The sequence below is a fragment of the Papaver somniferum genome, chromosome 4 (genome assembly GCF_003573695.1).
Source record: "Papaver somniferum cultivar HN1 chromosome 4, ASM357369v1, whole genome shotgun sequence".
Taxonomy (NCBI): domain Eukaryota; kingdom Viridiplantae; phylum Streptophyta; class Magnoliopsida; order Ranunculales; family Papaveraceae; genus Papaver; species Papaver somniferum.
Window position 1 is genome coordinate 44,023,949 of NC_039361.1, and position 24,098 is coordinate 44,048,046.

General features: G+C 36.8%; 2 protein-coding genes and 1 pseudogene across 2 annotated transcripts; 2 read left to right on the forward strand and 1 right to left on the reverse strand.

Moving 5' to 3' along the window:
• Positions 1–1,613: 1,613 nt before the first annotated feature.
• Positions 1,614–4,971, forward strand: LOC113275312 (annotated as a pseudogene).
• A 374-nt stretch (positions 4,972–5,345) lies between these two features.
• On the forward strand, positions 5,346–8,860 carry LOC113273806 (probable UDP-3-O-acyl-N-acetylglucosamine deacetylase 2, mitochondrial). The gene is made up of 6 exons (XM_026523413.1): positions 5,346–5,451; positions 5,530–6,027; positions 6,141–6,245; positions 6,585–6,649; positions 7,444–7,588; positions 8,396–8,860. The coding sequence occupies exons 1-6, from the start codon at positions 5,395–5,397 to the stop codon at positions 8,471–8,473; spliced, it is 948 nt and encodes a 315-aa protein (XP_026379198.1). The 5' UTR covers positions 5,346–5,394; the 3' UTR covers positions 8,474–8,860.
• Positions 8,861–9,920: 1,060 nt separating this feature from the next.
• On the reverse strand, positions 9,921–13,582 carry LOC113275314 (E3 ubiquitin protein ligase RIE1-like). The gene is made up of 5 exons (XM_026524799.1): positions 12,945–13,582; positions 11,475–11,594; positions 10,664–10,796; positions 10,419–10,577; positions 9,921–10,317 (listed from the first exon to the last, which is right to left on the reverse strand). Exons 1-5 carry the CDS (start codon positions 13,460–13,462, stop codon positions 10,153–10,155), a joined length of 1,095 nt encoding a protein of 364 aa, XP_026380584.1. The 5' UTR covers positions 13,463–13,582; the 3' UTR covers positions 9,921–10,152.
• Between the last annotated feature and the right edge of the window lie 10,516 nt (positions 13,583–24,098).

A 24,098-nucleotide genomic window follows, 5' to 3' on the forward strand; every position in this document is an offset into this window, starting at 1 on the left:
ATTAAGTTAAATTCTTGAAATAAACAATTTATATTAAAATTTTGTGTTGTTTCCAAAATCTTCACTAATCTGGTATCTCTGTTGTTTGGCCTCACCATACATTCCTATCAGCAGTAGTAGAGTGGGTTCAGAGTCGCTTCTAAAATAGATAATGTGGCTACTCAATCATGTCTCACATTAGAAAGCTGCATCTGCTCCAAGTTTCTCTAGTTCTTATCTGGTGTTGCAATATGCGTGCAAACCTCTAGCGTCTCTGACTGTTCCCATAAAGTCACAAAAAGTTTAACCAATTCCAGCTTTTACTGTAGAGTTCATCAAAATAAAAACAATATTTAGTTTCCATATTTGGTGTTGGTCCTTCCATTGATTGAGAAGTAATATGAAGAGTCTCATCAATATATGGATTATAGTTCAATTGTTGCATTAGGTTATAAGCTGCTCTATTAACATTTCCATAGCTATTGATAAACTTTAAAATGTTGTTTGTTGTGACTGCAATATTCTGACTTTCCTTCTTAAACACTACGTTACGCCTTGCTTTCCAAATGTTATGTTGCAAAGCACATTCCAGTCTATTCGATAATTTTCTCTATATGGGTTTTCAAGGAAATCACTTAGCCAATCATGAAAAATAGTTGTTCCATTAAGAATAAATTGCATAATAAAATTAAGATGCATCAAACCTGAGTAACATAGTTGCATTGAAGAAAAAGATGAGTTAAAGATTCTTGTCCTTCATTACAGAGTTTACAAGTAGTATCCATGTCTGGGATTACAACCGCTACTCTCATACTGTTAGGGAGAATAACATGAGATGCTTTCTAGATAAAATATTTTACAGAAGGAGTGGTATCTATACTTCATATCATGTTCCATTTTTGTCAGCATGCCCATTAGAATTTATTCGGTTATATAAGGATTTCAAATAAAACACACCTTTGTTTTAGGGTCCACTGAGGAGTATCTTCCTTATCAGCTACATGAATTGTTATGGTATTGACTTTCTCTGTAGTTTCATCATCAAAACATTAGTCGTTATAAATAAGATGATGTGTGATATATTTATCACTTTCTTGTAGTTGCACTTGATAATATTGAATAAAACGAGAATATTCTTTTTTTTTCTTTTTCTAATGTTGTAAGGATTATATGAGAAGAGAACTAGTATGTGTGAGTTCTCAAGCATTATTGTTGTGCTTGTAACATTATTACTTCATGAGAGATAAAACAAGCCAAATAATGCTTGAGTAATCTTATATTATAAAAATTCATTATTAGGGAATTACAAGTCTTTATTTCTTCTTCATTGTGATCAACAATAGAGGTAGCTTACAATATACCTCAAATCATGATTTCAGAAATTTGTAAAACTTGGTGTCGTGAATTTATGATGTTAGAGAAAACTGAAAATGATTGAATTACGGAAGTATAATATCCGTGTGACAAAGGAGGTGAAAACCTGAAGATTGATGGTATAAATGTTGACATGCTTACAAATATGAGGACTGATAGTATACATATTGAAATACACTGAAGTATTTAAATTAAAAGTTGTTAAAATATTCTTCCTTTTGTAAACAAAGTAAGTTAAATAGACAGAGTTTTTAAGACTAAAGAATTAAAGTAAGAAAATGTTGTGTACCCAAACACTGCCTCTTCATCACCCATTTAACTACTTCAACGGTTATTGTACCCACCACAAGTATTTCTCTTTCCCGCCAAAACCAAAGCTGAGTCCCATTTCAGCAAATCATAACAACAAGCTAGTCCTTCCAAAGCTGAAACAAACTCGTGATGAAGAAACCAAACTTCAAACTCCTCCTACCCAATCATATTATTCTTCTCTTATCCAAGACTGCATCACTTCGAATTCCTTCGAGCTTGGTAAATCGATCCATGCTACAATTCTCTCTAATGGGTTTTCCCCGGACACCTTTTTACAAACAAAAATCCTTATGCTTTATGCTAGATCAGGTGAATTATCAGACTGGTGTATTGCACGTAAAATGTTTGATGAAATGCCGATAAGAAATCTGACGTCTTGGAATACTATGATTCTTGGTTATTCAAAGATTGATGATTATGTTGAAGTTTTGGAATTGTTTTACAGAATGCAGGAGGAAGGAAATTGTCCGGATAAATTTACTTTCCCTAGTGTTGTTAAGGCATATGTGAAGTTAGAAGATTTTGATGGTCTTAGACAGGTTCATTGTTCAGTTATTAAGTGTGGGTTGAATCAGAATTTAGTTGTTGGCGGGTCTTTGGTTGATGGGTATGTTACCTTCGATTCGATGGATGATGCAGTAATCGCCTTTGATGAGATTGAATGCAAGAATGTTGTTAGCTGAAATTCGGTAATTCGCGGACTTGTAAGGGCGACGAGATGGGAAGAAGCATGGGAAACTTTTTATCGGATGGTTAATCTTGGGGAGAGTCCTGATCATTTCAGCTTTGCAACGGCTGTTAGGATTTGTGGTGCTTTGAGATCATTGGATAGAGGGAAGCAAGTTCATGCTAAATTGATAGTATGTGGATTTGAAGGTGACGTTTTCGTAGGGAATTCTCTTATTGATATGTATGCTAAATGCTGGGATTCAGAGAGTTGTACGCAAGTGTTTGATCAGATGAAAGAAAAGGATCAAGTTACTTGGAACTCAATGATATCTGGATTAGTTCAGTTTTCAAATTTTCCCAAGGCACTAAAACTGTTCTCAAAAATGCAGACATTGGGTTACAATATTTATCGATTCAATTTAGGAAGTGTTATTAGTGCTTGTTCTGGATTAGCGGATGTTAGAACTGGTCGAGAATTTCATGGGTATTTAGTTAAAAATTTCTTGGATTCTGATGTTATTTTTGGGAGTGCATTGGTAGATATGTATTCAAAATGTGGATTTCTGGAAAAAGCACATCGAGCTTTTGAGAGGTTGGCAGAGAGAAATGAAGTTTCTTGGAATTCTCTGATATCTGGATATGCACAGGACGGGAGTTTAGATGCATTTGAGATTTACCATGAAATGAAACTGGCAGAGGATGTTAGTCCTGATAGCTTCACATTTACTAACCTTCTAAATCTTTGTTCCATTCATGGGAGTTTAGATCAAGGCAAGCAAATTCATGCCCATCTGATTAGAACAGTTGGTATGAATCATCTAATTGTTGAAACCGAGTTAGTCCACATGTATGCGAAGTGTGGAGAATTGAACTATGCTGAGCAGATTTTTATTGGAATGGATGAGAGGAATTCATACTCATGGAATTCATTGATCGAGGGTTATGAGCAAAACGATGAACCTGAAAGAGCATTGGAAATCTTCAGGCTTATGCAGGTTTCAGGAATTAAACCTGATTGTTTCTCTTTAACTAGCACAATTTCAGCATGCAGAAAGCTTTCCAACATTAAGAACGGAAAGGAACTTCATGGATTTGTAGTAAGAAATAACCTTGAGAGTCAAGGGATACTACGTTGTGTACTTGTTGATATGTATGCTACCTGTGGATTCATGGATTGTGCATGTAGAGTTTACAATCAAACAAGTGAGAAAGATGTGAGCATCCAAAATGTCATGCTTTCGTCATTTAATGGCTGTGGCAGAGTTGATGATGCAAAATGGGTGTTTGATCAGATGGAGGAGAGAAACACAATCTCATGGAATTCTATTCTCACAGGGTTCACAAATAGTGAATCAAAAGATGAGGCCTTCAAACTATTTAGGAGAATGCAGGAAGAGAATGTAGAGTCCGATTCTTCAACACTAGTAACCTTATTTAACTTCTGTGCAAACCTACCAGCTCTTGCTCAAGGGGAACAACTTCACTCTCATGCAATCAAGAAGGGCCTCTTCGTATATAATTCAGTAGTTATGGATAGCTCACTTGTTGATATGTACGCGAAAGGTGGGTCCATTGAACGTGCAAGAAGAATCTTCGATAATATGACAGATAGAAATGTCATATCATGGAATGCCATGATCAATGGGTACGCGAAACATGGAATGACTGCAGAGGTGCTCGAACTCTATGAATTAATGCAAACTGAAGGGGTATATCCGAATGACAGTACTTTCCTTTCAGTTCTTTCAGCTTGTAGTCATACTGGGAAGATTCATGAAGGTCTGCAAGTCTTTATCTCCATGTTAGAGGATTTTAAAATTGTTGCCAAGGCAGAACATTATACTTGCATGGTTGATCTCCTTGGTCGCATGGGGCTGTTAGACGAAGCTAAGGAAGTTATTGAGAAAATGCCAGTTGAGCCAGAAATTTCTTCATGGGGAGCATTACTAGGAGCCTGTAAAGTTCACCAGAATATCGAACTAGGAAAACTTGCAGCTGATCAGTTATTTGAGATGGACCCGCAAAATCCAGGACATTATGTTTTACTTTCGAATATCTATGCAGTTGCAGGGAGATGGAAGGAGGTTGAAGAAGTAAGGAATTTGATGAGATCAAGAGGACTTGTAAAAGAGCCTGGAGTTAGTTGGATTGACATTGATAATGAAACTCAAACTTTTCATGCAGGAGATAAATCGCATCCAAAACACAAAGAGATTTATGATACTTTAAGGAGTTTATTGCCGCGAATGAAGAGATTAGGGTATGTACCAGATGCCAAATTTGTTCTACGAAATGTTGAAGATGACGAAGACGGGGGAGAGTCTTTGCTTCAACATGGTGAAAGACTGGCAATTGGTTTGGGTCTTATCAGCTTGTCCAAAAACTCAGTAATTCGAGTTTTTAAGAATCTTAGAATATGTGGAGATTGTCATACAGCATCAAAGTTCATTTCCAAGATCACTGGCCGTAAGATTATTATCAGGGACACAAATCGGTTTCACCATTTCGAAAATGGAGTTTGTTCTTGTGGAGATTTCTGGTAAAAGATGAATTCAATGTCATGAAACATCTTCTGTAAAAAATAACAACCATTGTTCAGGATAACAGGCATGTACTGATCAGAATAATAAAATCGAATTCGAGCCCAACATTCTACTGAAGCGCTTCACTTTGGTCCCTATTGTACAGTCTAGCATTCTGTAGCTAACTTTCTTTTCCCTGTTCTGTCATACAAAAAATGAAGAAACCAGCCACTTGCTTGCTGGTGGCATTCTGACGTGTTTTCAACCGCGCATCCCCGTGTGAACTCGCATTCAGCCGGACGAGTTTCCGTTCAAGGGTGATTAGAGTGTTCACACAGGGGCATGCACCCTCCAACTCTTTGCCATACCCTTATTTCTTGTCTCTTGACTCTCTGTGTTTTGTGTCATGACTCATCTGTCTACTACTAACAGTCGGTCATTTAGAACCGACAGCACAATTTTCATTTTAAGTCGAAACCCCTCGTCAAACAATTTTCCTCCAGTATAATCGGCATCTCTCTGGAGTCTGGACACAGCAATGAATCGCTTAAAGCAAGCCCTTGGAGCTTCATCTTCTTCAATTTCATGGAAACCTGTAAACATTCTTGTCTCTAATCTCCGTTTCTCCCTCAATCTCTACTCTCTTTGATTATCTTGATTCTGTGTGTTGCAGACTGGAAAACTTCAACAAACAATATCTTCAAAGATTGAGAAATCAGGGAAGACACTTCATTCAGGTGATACTTCAACTGTAAAATTACTTCCAGCTTTAGCAGGAGAAGGTAGATACTTCGTATATGGTGATACGAAAATTCCAGCAAAAATTGATTTCACTAAAGATTCACCTCTTTGTACAACACTCTCAAGAAATGGAATTAGAGTTAGAACTGTTGAACATTTGCTTTCTTCCCTAGAAGCTCTCAATGTTGATAATTGCAGAATTGAAGTCACTGGGGCTGATGAGGTTCCTTTGTTAGATGGGTCTGCTAAGGAATGGGTTGAAGCAGTAGAGAAAACTGGTTTATCTGTTTGTAAAGATGACAGTGGTAATACTAAGGAGAAATTGGCACCTATTATAAATGAACCTGTTCATGTCTGGAGGAATGATTCTTTTATTGCGGCATTTCCTTCTCCGAAAAGTTGTATTAGCTATGGGATTAATTTTCCTCAGGTACACTTTCATACCTTGATACACCTTGTAATTTGAAAAATGTCAGAGATTTTTAGATAACAGGATGGGTTTCAAACTGATTGATGTATTGTAATGGGATTACGTTGTTGCAGGTACAGGCTATTGGATGTCAGTGGGTATCTTCAGTTAACATGGATGATGAATCTTTCTATGTGAAGGAAATTGCTTCTGCAAGAACGTTCTGCGTTTATGAAGAGGTTTGTTTTTATGTTACTTGCATATTATCAGATTGATTTTTTCTTTGCCAGAGATGCTTGAATATGATAATTTCATGTTTTGACATACATATATGCATGTTCACTTGGGAAAGATAAATGAGACAATGATTTTTAGGCTTCAGGATTGGTCATCATGAACAGCTTCTTTATCTCTTTTCATTTAGTGGTACATGATGAAATATCCTTCTGCTTAGCCTCCCCTAGAGTTTCAATAGTTCTACGGAAGTTATGTGGTATAAGTAAGCAGTGATTTGACAGTATCCATTCATATTTTTGTAGTTCCCTTTGCCTGATGTCCTATAGAAAAATTCTGTGCAGGTGGAAAGATTACGTGAAGCTGGACTCATTAAAGGGGGATCAGCTGAAAACGCCATAGTTTGTAGGTAAGTTACATTTGTGTGGCATTCTTATATTTCTACCCGACTTTTGGATGAGATATATAATATCCATATGTTGAGAGTGTAAATAACTGTGGACACATTTGTGTATATACATCTCTATGGTGGTTGGAGAGTTTATATAGTAACATTGCGAGCACGGGGTTCATCGTGACTTGTGATATATGCTACTATGTCTTCTTCTAACACTCGGGATCCTTGTTATTCCCCTGCCTCTTACATTTTGAGCTTCCATATTTAGGGGTTGTTATTATACATGTCATGCCTTGTCATCTCATTTAATTAGAATTAAAAGAGTTTGTTTTCCACTTTCTCAGAATTTTATTCTTGATGCCATTCGACTAGTTATCAACCACTTCCACAATGAAAACCGCCTTCAGCCCTATTTGCACTTTGTTCTACAAGGATAATTTAGTACATAGATTTGTGTCATTCTACTAGAATGAAAAGCGATATGAATCACATGTACTATTGTTGTTGGTAGAGGTCCCTCTGTTATTTCCATCCTTTATCTTTAGCCTCATTCATATCCCTTCCGGACATACATCTCTTTCGTACAACTTTTTGAATACTCTCTACTTTGTGAAGATGCTGAACTTTTCAATGTTCAGCCTCATGCAGGGACACCATTTTAAGCAAACATATACCTTGTTTAACAATTTTACATTCAGCTTTACTTATGAGAATTCAATTTGTTTTGTTTTAACGGAGACCAGTCTATCTAAATACATCCTTTTTCTATCATGCACTTATATATTAAATTGTTACTTGTTCTTTAGTGTAAGTGAAGGTTGGTTGAATCCACCTTTGCGCTTCAGTGATGAGCCTTGCCGGCACAAGGTGTTAGATCTGGTGGGGGACCTATCTCTTCTTGCAGAGGATGGTAATCAAGGTTTTCCTGTTGGACATATTGTTGCTTATAAGGTATGCTTCTCTCCTCTTCTCCTCTCTCTTTTCATGTTAATTTTTTCTGGAATAGGAAATGAAAGTCAATATGGTCAAAAGCCTTTTCCTTAGAAATTGACCAGAAATTAAGCAACATAAGAAAAACAACTTTCCAGGTAGTTTAATGGTTCTACTAATATATTGACATAAGATACTCCGACTATTTTTTGGATATCGGAAACAGATGATCTGACAGTAGTTATAATTATAGACATACAAGGCAGCTAAAAGGTTTAGCCATTTTTTGCCTCCTAATGGTCATCCAGTTGAGTATAACCTAGTAGCTAAGAACTGTGTAACATTAGACAGCTTTGCTGATCAAGAAATCTTAGATCGCCCAGAATAATGGGACTGAGGGATAACGCATACTTAACTAGAACACAAGTTCTTAATTCAATACCATGTCTAATTTGTAACTCATCTAATTAAAGAAATCCATCCAAGCACTTTTCATCAGCTAAGTTTAATTGCAGGGCTTATATGCAATTCTTCTCATCAAATGTGCAAAAAAGTTGAAACTTTCTTATATCTCGACTCACTTAGAATACATAGATAGTCAAAGCAACATAGAGAAAATCGTCTTTCCTATATAATCCTTGTAGCTAATGATCCTGTGTTAAATAAGCATTTTTTGAATCTGTCATGCTTTCTAGACTCTGGTAGATAGAAATGATTATCTGTCCTAAAGTAGAGAATTCTTTTACTTGCATATTCACGTGTTTCCCCTTCAACTTTCTCATTTTCCTTGCCTGAATTTTAAGTAGAGATTTTTTGATGATGATACAGGGAGGTCATTCTCTACACTTGGAATTTGTTCGCCGTTTGATGGGTATTTCATTAGAGGAAGTCTCCACCAGATGCTGAACTGACATAGCAGGCCTAAGGGTGCACACGGTACGGTTCGGCTCGGTTCTTGCCGAGACCGAGTACCTGTACCTTACACCCTTCGGTACCAAAAAAATGGACCGGTCCCGGTACCGAGTACCTCGGTTCCGGTTCCATTTTGGACCGGCCGGTTCCGGTCGGTACCGGTACCGGTTCCGGTTCCATTTCAGGGGAAAAAAAAAAAAAAGAAGAAAACCATCTGCTTAAAGAATCTCACAAACCTGCACATTCTCCTTTCCCAAGTGGAATAAGCCCATTTGTGTATCCTTGAGACAAGTCTCTTGTGTTCCTTAGATGTGAAACTCCAAAAATCTGACCTTGCTCACTGTACGTACATTAGAAAAGAATATTAAAGTCTTTTTACAATTTACTTGCTCAAAGAAGAAGAAAACCATCTGCTTAAAGAATCTCACAAACCTGCACATTCTCCTTTCCCAAGTGGAATAAGCCCATTTGTGTATCCTTGAGACAAGTCTCTTGTGTTCCTTAGATGTGAAACTCCAAAAATCTGACCTTTTTATCACCTGCAACTTCACGAGGTTCATCTACAACAAAATTGGGTTACGTACTACTCAATCCCCATAGTCGATTTCTAGCAATAAGCGATGTTACGGCCATGCCAATGAAGGGGACAACCATTATGCGACATTGCGACGTTACTTATGGTTCCTTTTACTACACTCTATCGCAGAGAGAATCTCACTTACAACTTGGGCACATAACCTTCGTTCCCATACCTCCTGACCCCCATGTGTGCAAGCACCAGTAGAATGCTCACTTGTGTGTCATCTAGTAATCAAACTAAACTCGAAAAATCTAACGGTCACAATTATTCGGGACTTCGGTCCGGTACGGGACGGTTCATGTGTTGGACCGTGTACCTGTACCCCCAGAGCTCGGTTCCTATTTTTGGGACCGGTACTTGTACCTTGTACCTCGGTTCGGTCCAAAATCAGGTACGGTTCCATCGGTTCCGGTTCGGTCCGTCGGTCCGGCTCGGTTCCTGTGCACCCTTAAGCAGGCCCAAGTTTTATAAATTTTACCATGTTATATGTGGTCACTGAAGAAACAAAAGACTATTAGTGTAGTGTTATGTTCTATGGTTATTTAAACCAAATGAAGAAACCATTGCAAAAAGTTCCAAGGATGAGGTATAGATTCGAGTTTAGGAGATAATGTAACATGTTTTATTGATTGATTACAAATGCTTTTCTCCCTTGGGCAATGGAAATATTGCATAGTTGTGGACTAAAAAATGGAAATATTGCATAGTTGTGGACTAAAAATCAGAGTTGTAATAGATTAGTTCGATACAGAGTTAAAGAGCCTCGAACTTGTAAATAGGATGATGGATTATGTTTTCTGACAGAAATACGTGGTTTCACTTGAAGCACTGAAAAAGAATAAGCTAAAGCTCCGACGACAGTTGCAGAAGAGTTTTAAATATAAGCAAGGATCTTTTATTCTACAATTTCACCCATCAAAAGCAAAAAATAACTTATTGCAAGTTACAACTATACGAGATGAATAATTCCATGAAATACGACAAAAGATAGCAGAAAGGCTGAGATAAAGCTCAAAATTATGTAATAATAATTCCTCTTTTTTATATACACATAAAATCTGGTCTGGCTCTTAGCGCATTCATATCTATCTTTTCAAACTTGTTCATTGCTTCCCTTTAAGATATTGAACTTGCAGAGGGGGCACGAAGCGTTGATCTTAAGCCATTTCACGATGCATGTTTCATGAAAATGATGATTGCATGGCAGGCCATGGATTTCAGCTCCGTCATCATATGAAGTGAGGCATATGCAGCATTCCTACACAACAATCATTGGAAATTCGTTTTCTAGAACTACAAAAAAAACTTTATTTAGCACCAAAAGGACTATCCAACTCCATGATAAAAAGAAGTAATTACCGCATCCTCGGGTGAAAGAACACGTTCCTCTGCCAATTCTCCACCATTCATTGTTATGGGAACCATTTTCCCCCCTCCTGTGCTAGATTTCTCCTCGTTATTACTGATCTGGAATCTATATCTTGGAAGCATACTGAGATCTGCTTCTGATGCACCTTCCTGCTTTATTAATGCCAATATAATGAAATTAAATAGTTGATAGATTTGTCACAGACATAGGGATAGGTGATCTTGTTCAGTCATACCTGGCCTACTACAGCATATAGAATTGCAATGATGCAAGGCAAACAGCAGCAAAGTGCGATCCCAATGACGCATGCCAAAGCAACACAAAAGATGGCAAAAAACACATCGAATGCCAGAAAAACTACAGCCAACCTGCACAAAGTAAACAGTTTGAACGTAAGACAGCATCAAGTGAAAGACCTGGAAACTTCTAATCTGTTCGAGGAAATGAGAAAATGGAAGGAGGGTGAAGTTTGCACAGAGCTTTTCAATAAAACAGGTAAATAAGTTACTTCATCTGGTATTTAGGATGGCTAACAAGTGGTTTTCCCCATGATGATGTAAGGCTAGGGGGACAAGTAATCAAGAAAAGGTCTGAACTGGACATCAACAAGACCAAGATCAATTGTTTGCAAAGTCAATATTAATCATACCTAAGGCTGGCTAATCATGATACTTTGTCACTTCTGCAAAGAAAAAAAAAAGACTGTTCCTATGATTTTTAAGTGCCTTTCATAAGAAATTTAAGTTTAGCGCACTTGTTCATCCCAGATATAGAAGCCCTCTTAAGTCTTTAATCCATAAAAAGAGACTTATTTTTATCAAAAATGGTCCATTCGGGAAACACAATCTCATTTTGGGAACTATGGCCTTCCAGAAGAAGGGACAAAACCAATGCTTCACAAAACATGCAAGAACTAACATAATCAAATAGGGAGCATCCCAAAGGCGAAGCAAAATTTAATGCAAGAAAATTTAAATGATAGAGAATGTTGCAACTAGTTATAAGAACCAATTGATCTACAATTGTATCAGGTGTAAGGTGTGTACCAATATAGACGTGGAGCATTCTGCAAGAGGACTTCACCACCAGAGACTACCCAGTAGAATCCTGCTATCCACCACATAAAGGATGCTATTGTATTGAGGGATTCACATCGCTTAGCAGCACTGAATAAACAATTCACAACCAGGATCAGCAAGGAGTCAAGGACAACACAGGAATTAAATATAAAAAAAGGATCCTTTGTTTTGTACATAATGTTCTAGCACTGTGTACAACTTTGCTAAAGGAGTCAAAAAGTCAAAGATAATTCAGATGATAAAATCTGAGGCACCTAGAATGTGAGACATAACTGCAGTACGGGGTAACAATGTTTTTTCCTATTTGCATATAAAATAAATTTGCAACTAAGATATCCTATGCTTTCCATGTTTACATGTTCCTGCCTCAGTATTCTGTTAGCAAACAGATAACAACTAAAATTCCTAACACAGATATGATAATGATACTGTATATGTCAAATGAGACTGCAATATAAGAACGGGTCGAAGGACACGATGATTCAATATTTATTAAGTAGCTTACAGGTAACCTGAACTATTTTTTAGTAGCAACCTTACCCATTTAACGTCCCACAAACTAAATTTCAACCTTTACCTTTCCATTTTGAAGAACACTTATCAACAGTATAGACTTTCAGTTAATATTCACTTTCTTATTAGAATCCTACACTATACTTGCAGACTCATACGATCATACTATTAACAGATTGTCATACAAAAAACAAACCATGGGAAATTACCACATAAGATGGTGAAATCTTAAGACACAGAACAGAGTCTACAATTACGAATTTAACCTAATAACAGAACAGAAGTATTTTGAAACCATTCCATTCGTCTTATCACTATCGCCTAGTTTGTTGACAAACTTCCACCCCTATTTCCTCATGTCCTTGTATGATATAAAAGTGTAGTGATGAAAGTATCTATTTTACTAGAATTCAAAGTTCCACCAAAATTTCAAACTCCGCCTTTCCATTTTGAAGCACATTTAACAACAATACAGTTCATACTCACTTTCTTATTCAAATTCTACTATTAGACCTAGTACAGTTTCTTGTCATACACAAAAAAGCCATGGCAATAATGCTACATAAGGCGGTAAAGTCTTACGAGATAAATAAAGTGTCTGCAATTACAAAGCCATTATTAGATTTTTCAACCTAATAAAGTAGAAAAGTATATCGAAAAACGTTTCACTCGTCTTATCACTATTGTCTAGTTTGTTGACAAAATTCCACCCCTAATTCCCTCTTGTCCTTATACTAACACAACATGTATTTTTCTCACTGTATGAGAATCCAAAAGTCTAGTGATGAAATTACCTAAGAAACTACAATCTAATTCAAAATACCCAATTCAATAAATAACAAAATGAAATTTAACAAACTCAATTCAATAACATTTCGATAAATATTTCTATAAATTCCAGTTCATGATACGATAATAACTAACCTTGAACGACGAAATCCAGAAGAATCCCCTCCAATTTCCTCCTCCTCACTATCATTAACATCAGAATCAGATGACCTATTACCACCACCATCCTCAACACTCCGATTCCTTCTTCTATTACTTCTCCTATGATACTCAGACCAAACCATAACCACATGAATCACACACTGTATCGCATACCCCAAGATCCAAATCCTAATTGGAGTATTAGGTTTTTCATCAAAAGTACACCCAAGGAAAACAACAGAAACAATCGTAAAAGCTAAATTCCAAGCAATATCCAATGCAACAACAGGTTTTGAATAACCCCAATCGATTCTACGTTCTTCAAGTTGGCTCGCTGCTGTTTCTCTAACTAAAGTTGATGCACCACCACGACGACCAGAAGCACGACCTAGAAGAAGAGACAGTCGGTTTGACCTACTCGATGGTGATCTTGATGGTGACGAATCTCCATTCTGTGACCTAATTAAAGGCTCAGCTATGTCTGGTGATACTGTGATTGTTGTTTCCGCCATTAGAGTTGCAGACGAGAGAGAGCAATGCGAGATATATATGAAGTTGTACAAAGAAGACCCTGGTGTTTTTCAGTGGGTTGAATGGTAGATGACGTGAATTTTGTATTAGCGACTTTCGGGTATTCTTATGTTTAATATTCCAACTTTCAGCAGGACACCTGTGGTTATATTAATGACAGTGCAGGTGTTTGCTTTGCAGAAACGCAGAGTACTCCCGAGTCCTGACCATGGTTAGAGCAGCTTCTATGGAGTCAACATTATAGATTTGTTGATTTCGATCCCATTAATTCAACAAACACGAAAAACGGCTGAACAAACCGAGTGCGCGCGTGAAGGAAGGCCGGGCGATCGTGCCACAATCGCCGGCGTTTGTGACAAACACGCCTGTTGTTCAGTTGAACGCCAGCGTTTGTCCTTAAACCACCAGCGTTTGACACAAAATCGCCAACGCTAAATCTGGACGGTTGTAAATCCATATCATCCAACGGTTAGAATTTTGAGTTCTATAAATACTCTCCATTTCAACTCCAAATTCACACATCTAGTCTTTTTTACTCTTCTTCTCTGAGCTTTCTTCAATTCTTCAATTCAACAAATTTGTCGAAAGAAAATGTCTCGGCCCTTGTTAGTTCGGCGAGCTCTGTATATTGAAGAAGAAGATGAATCTATTTGCAGAAACTATGTTTTTTTATTTACTCAGCTTGCTAGTTTCGGCAAACTATCCATGGGTGAATTTCTGGGCGGTTATTCACGACGAATTCTGCAGTGACACCCGTAACCGAGTCGTCGAGCTATATGCGAAATAGAAAATCGTTTTGGTACAATTAAGAAAGAAGTAAATGACATTGTAGCTTTAACTATGCAAGTCAATCGATATAGACTGGGAGGTGAAACTGATGCTGACGTGGTAACAAGATCTTTGGCTGAATGGCGAAGATGGAAAAATGTGGCTTTTCCATTCAAAGATGTTTTGAAATCCTTAAGGTGTTGAATAATTTCAACCCCTTCTTTGTAGTTGTTGTTCCACCTCTAAATTCTCACCGGTCATGCTAATGTAAAATGCTTACTTTTAAACACATGTAATTCAGTGAAGCTAATGTAAAACGCTTAATTTTAAACATATGTAATTTCATTTAAGTCAAACCTTCGTACTTTTAAAACTAGAATTACAAATGTAGCATAATTAAAAATTAAAATCTCTCTAACGTCGCCTCCCTCATTGTTATCTTCTAGAGTCAAGAATTCTCCAAGACATGGGATATCCCCAACAACCAACATATTAACTAAATTTCCCTAGGGGAAAAAACTGGTTGAACAACATTAGGCGATTGGAAAGCACTCGGTTGAACAACATTAGGAAAGCACTCGTTTGGAAAGCACTCGGTCCCCAGCTGCCAACATTAGATTTTTGTTGTTGTGGTGGTGGTGGTGCAACAGTGTAGCAATCATTTGGGTTGTAGGGTGAGAATGATGATGAAATTCTCCTAGGATCTAGCTGAAATACAGGCACAGTTTGTGGTGAAGTATTGTGTCGTACCTGTGGTGAAGAACTCTGTCGTACTTGTGTTTCTCCCACCGATGTATTATCACTATCGTGCAACGATCTGTTGCTCCTGGTGGAATTGGTAGAAGGTGAACGCCTATCATCATTTACAGTTGGACTCAATCCAAACATTGTGTCCTCGTGCTATTTCCGACACCCCCCCAAGTGTATAGCCTCCATTTGGCGATTCAGCCAATACATATCGTTCAGTTGGCTAGGCAACTGTTCGTAACTGGCAGTCACATTGTAGTCAGGATAATCACGTTCCATAGCTTGGGAAACAATGGGGATCGTGGTTGGCTCAACTTGTGAAATAATACTTCGTATCTCCCAACGAATTTCAGGCATATTTGACGAAGATGATGAAGAAGTTGCACCGCGGTGGGGTAAGTCATAAAGCATGGCTCTTTTGGAGGTGGCTGGCTAGGAACGATATTTGCATCATGAACCGGACATGATAAACCTGGGAAATAAAACCCGTAGATGTGCATGTTGTGTGTCCCAATTACAAGCTTCGCAATCGACTTGTACCAGGTGACATATTGTGCTTCATCAATATTCCTCTTTATATTTTGTTCATACCTCTCCCAATTGATTCTTCTTAGCCGATCAAAATTTAATCCAGAGGTTTGCATCTATTATGGATTGAAATTGCATATAAACCTTGTATTTGGTACTGCAGTCTTTCTCCCAGGTACCAAACCCCTTTATCCAAATTCGGAGTGTAAAAAACAACTCTACGAAGAGAATAATCAAGAATATGTTGTCCATCATTACCATCATATGGGTGAACAACAAAATTCTTGTGGATCCAAGTCATCTGTTAAAACCTCTGAACAAAAATGGAACCTGAGGCGTCGCCATTGTCCTTCGCCCAGTTGGTCGAGACGTACATGTCCAAGATTGGAAATCTATGGGTATCGTCTTTAAGGATTGGTTACCAACACGGAAGTAGGTATACCACCAATAATGCAAATTACTCCATAATTTTAGTGTTTTGACTTAACCTACATTTGTTCATAAAAATTACTCCCTCCGTCCCACTATTAGATGACCTAGTTGAAATTTGCACAATTCTTAAGGCAAGGAATGAAATGAGTGTTTTTAAGTATTTTTTACAACTATATCCTTATGGATAATAACTTGTAAAATTTAGAAATCATTTATCTCTCAAAATTATACCATAGATTTTCGTAAACTTTGTATCATTGAAAATCATTTTAAAACACCTACGTAACGAATATAAACATGAATATCAAATTATACATATTTCTTATGATAACGATAATCAATCAAAAGGATAATTTTAGAAATATCCTCTTGCTTAATGAAATAGGTCAAATAATAGTGGGACAAGATTTTAAACCAAATAGGTCATCTAATGGTGTGACGGAGGGGTATTTAAATTTAACAATAATAATTTTGATGTTTACCTCTATGATGACCCAAAAACCAGTGAAGTTAACTATACCCATGGACGCTTGATCCATCCCACAGTACATTTCTGCTAAAATTGCAGTGCCCCAGTCATAATCTGGTGCTTGGTCAAGATGTTCTAATGCTTGAAGCCAACCAACACGAGCAACAGAAGTTGAGTTTGGAAAGAACGTCTGACCCGGTACCCATAAGATAAACACCCTTTCGAGTTCAGGATAGTCATTTACATCTTCTGGGTTTCTGCTTAGGGTAGGTAAAGTCTTCAAAGCTGAACATAATATCCCACCTCCTTTCAATTCTTATGATCTTCAGGTATATCTGCTTCTATAAAAGAGGGAAGAAGTGTCTCCCATTTACTATTTGATATCCATTCGTCTTAGTTGTATGGTGCCGGATCTCCCATTCCACTTGGGATATCACAAATGAAATACAAATCAAGGTGCGTAATTCCTATTACAAGAATAATATCAACTATGATTAATTATTTTGATTATTTAAAAAATAAAATTTAATTTAAGTTAAACAAGCTTACCAATTTCAAAATCCATAAAATGGAAAGTGTGCGTCGTCGGCCACCACCTTTCTATCACTGTTATCATAATTCTGTTGTTGTGTCTTCTAGGCTTCATACTATAAAGCGCACGCTAAGGATATCTGTCAACCCTTTCTCGGACTCGAACAGGTAGGTATGTCTGAAAATACACATCTCATTCTATAATAATCCTATAATAATCCTCCGACCGATATTGATGTCCCGACACATGACCTTGGACTAATGATGGAGTAGCAACGACACTCGGTGAAGCAAACTCTGCTTCCCGATTTTGAGAATAATCTACACCTGTGGGAGGCCGCGTACCGGTTCATTTCTTCGATCTCTTCTCTTCTTCACAGTATTGACCGCTCTTCTTATTAAGTTGCTCATATTGTATCGAAAATTTTTGGTTCAAAAGAGTTTTAGAAGAAGGAAAAAGTAGTAGTGTAACTGAAAATGAATTAGATTGAAGGAATTTATAGTTTTGAAAATTATAACATTAGAAATATGGACGTTGGATAATTGACCATTGGCGATTTTGATTCTCACACCCGCGTCTGAGTAACCAACGCCAGCGTTTTCCTACCAACTCCGCGCCTGACCTACACACGCGAGCGAGTGTCCCTAGCCCTGGTGCTTGATGATCAACCGCGCACTGCTGCTCCCATAGTGGAGAAACATGTTTGGCCATCCACCTGACTCAACATAGAATGGCATTTGTGCATTACCATAGGAATTGCTCTTAGGTGTATTGGTTGGAGCAATTCCAGTGGCATGGGCAAATGAGCCCATTTCCACCCACAGCGGGGCAAAAGGGATGCCAAACCGAGAAAGTTGTATGAAGGCCTTTTAAACTTTTTTCCATGTGGATGAAGCATGGTGCTTTTAAACTCCAACTTTCTATTGTATGGAATATAGATGCTAGTGGTTCAGCTGGATTTAAACCATATGCTAAACAACAAAATGCTAGGAAAAAATTATCTCACTGGAACAGAGTTAAATTTGGGGACATCGATAGAAATACCATCAATCTTAAGAATCAATTAGAATCTGTTCAAAATAGTCAATATGACTAAAAACCTAGAATATTGGTTTAGTATGCAGACTGAATTTTATAAGCAGAAGTGGATAAATTCATAACAGATATGGACAATAATACTAAATATTTTCACAGCCTAGCTAATAGAATAATGTTTAGGAAAAACATTGATAATCTGTATGATTTGATGGTGTTTGGTATAATAATAGGGATGATATTGCTAATGTTCTTGTTTCTCATTTCAGCTCTGTTAGTAATACACCTAATCCTTGTATCTCTGAAAACACTTTTGCTATTATACCTACCATTTTCTCTGAGCAGGACAATATTAGTTTTACTAGAATTCCTATTAGGGAGGAGATACATAATAATATTAAAAGCATGAATAAGGTTATATCTAAGATCATTGTTGACAGAGTAAAACCGTATTTGAAGCATCTCATATCTCCTTATCAGGATGCTTTTGTTCCAAGAAGAGCTATACATGACAACATTGTTGTTACTCATGAAATGATCCATACCATGACACATAAAGAGGGGTATAGTGGTGAAAACGCGAGGGTACCAAAATACACCACCAACTTTTTCTTCGGCAATTTATATGGACAAACTCAATGCACCTCTGAGAGTTCAAATCAATCAAAGAATAGTATCTAGAGTTGTATCTCTCTCTTTCTCTCTGCAATTAGAACGTTTACAGAATCGAGTCTGTGAACCTAATTACAAAGAGATTACTTGGATGGTACCAAAGACCAATGTCCAAGAATCAATCAAGTCGTATCCAACAAACTAGGTCGGATGTATCTACTAGGATGGATTAATACATAACCTGTGATATTTCAATTATAAAGATAAACAATATAATGCATAAAAAGAAATAACATAGATATCGGAAGTTTTTTTAACGAGGAAACCGCAAATGCAGAAAAACCCAGGGACCTAGTCCAGATTGAACAACAAGCTGTATTAAGCCGCTACAGACACTATCCTACTACCAATTAACTTTGGAATGGAATGTAGTTAAGTCCTAATCGAGTCTTTCACTGATTAAGGTACAGTCGCGCTCCTTACATCTCATGAATCCCAGCAGGACTCCACGCAATTGATTCCCTTATCTGACGTCACATCTGAAAATGCGGGGTTCTAACAACCACACCCAACAATTCGTTTGGCAATATGAGAGGACTTACTCCAATATACTTTCTAGAGAATCAACTAGACAGTCAAACTCAATCTAGAGAAAAATATATCAAAGAGTTTAATATCTCTAACTCTAAATTCAATCCGCAATCGGCAAACAGAAATCTGCGATCCCGATTGAATATAAGAGGAGTAAACTTGAACGGTACCAAAGACCAATGTTCAAGGATCAATAAATCTCAATCAACAACCAAAGGTTGGATTTACTAATTGATTGATACAATGCACAACCTGTGATATTTCAATTATATAAAAAAATATAATGCAGAAAAGAAATAACACAGATACCAGAATTTTGTTAACAAGGAAACCGTAAATGCACAAGTAGTTGAACCCTAATCAATCTCACACTGATTCAATGTACATTTGCGCTCCTTACGTCTCTGATCCTAGCAGGATACTACGCACTTGATTCCCTTAGTTGATCTATCCCACAACCAAGAGTTGCTACGACCCAAAGTCGAAAATTTGATAAACAAATCTGTCTCACACAGAAAAGTCTATAGGTTTGAATAAATATGTCTCCCACATAAATACCCAAGAGTTTTTTGTTCCGTCTTTTGATAAATCAAGGTGAACAAGAACCAACTGATAAACTGGACTTATATTCCCGAAGAACAGCCTAATATTATCAATCACCTCACAATAATCTAAATCGTATGATGGCGAAACTAGATATTGTGGAATCACAAACAATGAGACGAAGATGTTTGTGATCACGTTTTATCTTGCCTATCGGAGAAATTAATCTCGAGCAAATCTTAGAGAATATAGTACTCAAACGGTAGAATCAGGCAAGATCAAAACACGCAACTACGAGAGAAATAGTTGGGTCTGGCTTCACAATCCCAATTAATTCTTTCAAGTCGTTAACTAACAAGGTTTAGGAAAACCTAAGGTTAAAGGAGAATTGACTCTAGCTTATGCAAATAGTAACACACATAAGTATGGGGATTAGGTTTCCCAGTTGCTAGAGTTCTCCTTTATATAGTTTTCAAATCAGGGTTTGCAATCCAAGTTACCTTGGTAACAAAGCATTCAATATTCACTGTTAGATGAAAAACCTGATTCAACCAAGCTAATATATTTCAACTGTTAGATCTAACTTATCTTGTTACACACAAATGAAATGTACCCTCATTTAGGTTTATGAACCGTACCCAAACGTGTACACTCATGTTGGTCAACAATGGTCCACCGAAGTTAGCCATATGATAACTCTCATATCAACCATATTCATCTTATCCATAACTAGTTCAAATGACTCAAATTAAACTATTTAAAGAGTTGTTCAATTGTGATATTCTCATAGAAGTATACAAGAACACAATCGAAACAAAATCGGTTTGATTCACTTGAATCAATCATGAACATTATAGCCACGGTTTGCAAAGATTGCATTCCTTATGATTTAAATGTTTAAGTTCATGAACTGACCGATTTGATAAAGTAACCAGCTTAAGTATGCGTACGGGTATGCGTACTTAAGCAACCGGATTTGAGTTTGTTTTAGTTTCCAAACTCAGCAGAAATTTTCGGTTTGAAAACTTCCACCAGTGTGCGTACGCGGTACGCATACTTAAGGTGACTAGTTAAGAGTTTGTCAAAACCAAACTTAGCAGAAATTTTCGGTTGGAAAACTTCCGCCAGTATGCGTACGGGTGCGCATACTTAACCTGTCTTCTTCACCAATTTCGTATACACACATATGCATACACTTGGCTCCCAGTTTATGGATTTATACACTAATGTGCTAACACACTATATATGCTTATATCCAAAGATGGTTACATAATCATCTCTTCATTTCAATCATTGAAACTTTCTTAGAGGACGTTATATAGTTGTTGTTCACAAACTATTTTTCGTCAAAGAAATTTTCAAGTTATTGAAATTATCATAATGAAACTTTTCAAAGAAACACCAAATGATTTTATCACACAAACCATGCAAGATGTAACTCGGCAATTTTCATATGATCTTATTCGGACTTTCGTCACGAATGTAAAATGAATTCGGCCGAAGCGAAAGCTTGCCAACACATATTCCGAGAAATTTATAAGCGATATAAACACAGCTCGAAATCTCAAATGTGTATAATAGAAAATTATATCGTAACACGACTTATGTCTCAATATAGAAGATAGAGTAGAAATAGACTTTCCAAGTGATAGATAAGTTTCAGTCTCCATATACCTTTTATCGATGAAGTTACACAAGCTCCCCTTAGTAGTTCTTCGTCTTCAAGAGATGAACGCCGTGAAGTCTAAAGCTCAACTATACAATCTATGTCCTAGTCCGAGACATCTAAATAGGCTAGAAATCAAGACTCATAGTTTTGATCACTAACATTGACAAACATGCTTAAGATAGCAACGCATGCGAGTTCGACCGAGAAATGCTCTAACAAAACCAACTAAGAGTTGCTTCAACTCAATTGAAGACTTTAAACTAATCTGCCTCCCACAAATTAAGACTATATATGATTTCCTTTACGATCAAAAAGATTTTGATCAAGGTGGTTTGGAAATCGATAGCAATAGACAAAGTCTAGCTAACCTCAAAATCCGGACTTATGCAACCGAAGTGTATCCTAGATTATTATTCATCTCACAAGTATAAAACTTGTGTAATCAACAAAGTTTGAGATGAAGAGAACGTTGATGATTTCTATCTATCTTGATCAAGTAAGAATCTCAATAATCGATCAAGATCAAGATACTCTAGTTATCAAGAAAAGATAACTAGACTTGGCTTCACGAATCCCTATGAAGTCTTTGTAGTCACTAAACCCTAAAAGGGTTAGAAAGATGACGACTCAAGTTAAAACTAGGACACACCAAAAAGTAATGTCGGGATTCAAAGATCCCAGTTGCTTGAAGTTCCCCTTTTATAGATATTCAAACATAGGTTGTTATAGGTTTAAGTTAAGATAGCGTTGGAACCAAGCAAACAATATCCACCGTTAGACGAATCTTTGAATCCGATTTACATAAACAAGATATACACCATGGTTAGGTGAAACCGTAACCGAACTGTGTATAAAGACAATGTTCAAGGTGGTTAGCCGAAACTAGCCGATTTAAACTTAAAATCATAATCATGTGATCAAATAAGTCTAGTGTTTTTAGAGAACTGGTCAAATGTTAATTATCTCGTAGAAATAATTTAATCGCACTTAAAATAAATCTACATGGTTAGTAGGTGTACCAAGTACAAATACCATAGCCGTTCGCGAGTCAAGACAGTCACAGTACGTGTACCAGTTTGTAAACTAACGAGCCAAACCAAGTTCCAGAGTTCACAGAACTATTTAGGTATGTGTACCAGTATGGATACTTTAAGACTATGACTAGTTCTGGAGTCCACAAAACTATTTTGGTATGTGTACCATTTTGGATACACAACCTAGTTCCGGAACACAGAACTATTTCTGTACGTGTACTGGTATGGATACTCACCCGGTTCTGTGACCACATGAAGTTCCTTAATGGTTTGCATATGAGTATGCATACTGATCTGGTTCACGAGTTGAACATATTTTTACATGATATGCATAAGGATACACGTACCACAAATCTACAAGTCGATATATATACACTCCGCTACGTGTACGATTACATATAATACGACTTCAGACTTGTAACAGTTTTCCAAGTTTGTAAGACTGATAACACTTCCTTGTATCCGAATCTATAATAGTTCTATATTTCTCTCTAAATCAATTCGAGTCATTCCTGAATAACATCAATGACACATATTACTGATCCGGGATATTTTCGAATGATAAACCTTGAATCATGATTTTGATTGCGAACAGTAAATTGTCCTTAACCGAAATTCATCAAATATGAACAAATGTTCATTAAGCTTAGTCATTATATTTCGAGAAGTAAATATCAGGATAAACTTGACACAAAATTCTTTTATATGCATAATAGTCTAATTAGTTATGCGACATCGTGATAAGTGCATAATTCATATGATTTTAGTGTTCATTTCATACTTGCTTTAGCTATTATTCTTGCATATTTTCGTATTATTACTTTGGTTTTCTCTTATTTGTCTCAATTAGGTGAGTCATCCAAAAAGGAGCTACAAAGTGCTGAAAAGAGATAAGAACAGAATTATTCCAAGTATCCAAGTGCCCAAGTCCAAGAGAAGTGGAAGAAGTGCGACGAAAAGGAGCAAAACGCTCAAAATCAAGGGAAAGGCCAAAGACCGATTTTAACTCATTCAAATTAACGATTTCTCATCACCATCTTGAATATAATTGAAAGATAAAAAGAATGCAAAAATAATTAGGTCATTACGAGTTCAGATGAATAAGTTGTGGCCAAAATAGCTTTATCAAATACCGAAGACAGTAAAGTATGCGGACGGGTACGCATACTTTAATTCCGAAAATTTCTGCTGGAATTTGAAGTTTGTGGACTGGGTACGCGTACTTAGCAAGTGGAAAACGTGTATTAACTCCTTGTAAGGCCTAAGGGAACGTTTGGGGTCGTTATTTCATATTTTCGAGTCGGGTTCTTGAACCGAACTAAATACTTGATGGCCAAGCAATGTAAACCTATAAATAGGTATTATGCCTTTCATATATCATCGAATCTCATATCACAAGTTCTATATCAAAACCTACGGTTTACCCCTTTAGGGGGAAACTACCATTCTTCATCTTATTTGTAATATGAGTAGCTAAATCCTTTGTTGATTAAGGATGAATTCAATGTTCTAAGCGTGAAGCTTTATTATTAATACAAACCTATTGAGAGTTTTAATCATCATCGTTTGTTTTCACTATTTCTAGGGTTTATGATTGATTTCTAGATTGTTCAATTGTACAATTAATCTTTTGATCATTCTATTGCTAGTAAAGGGT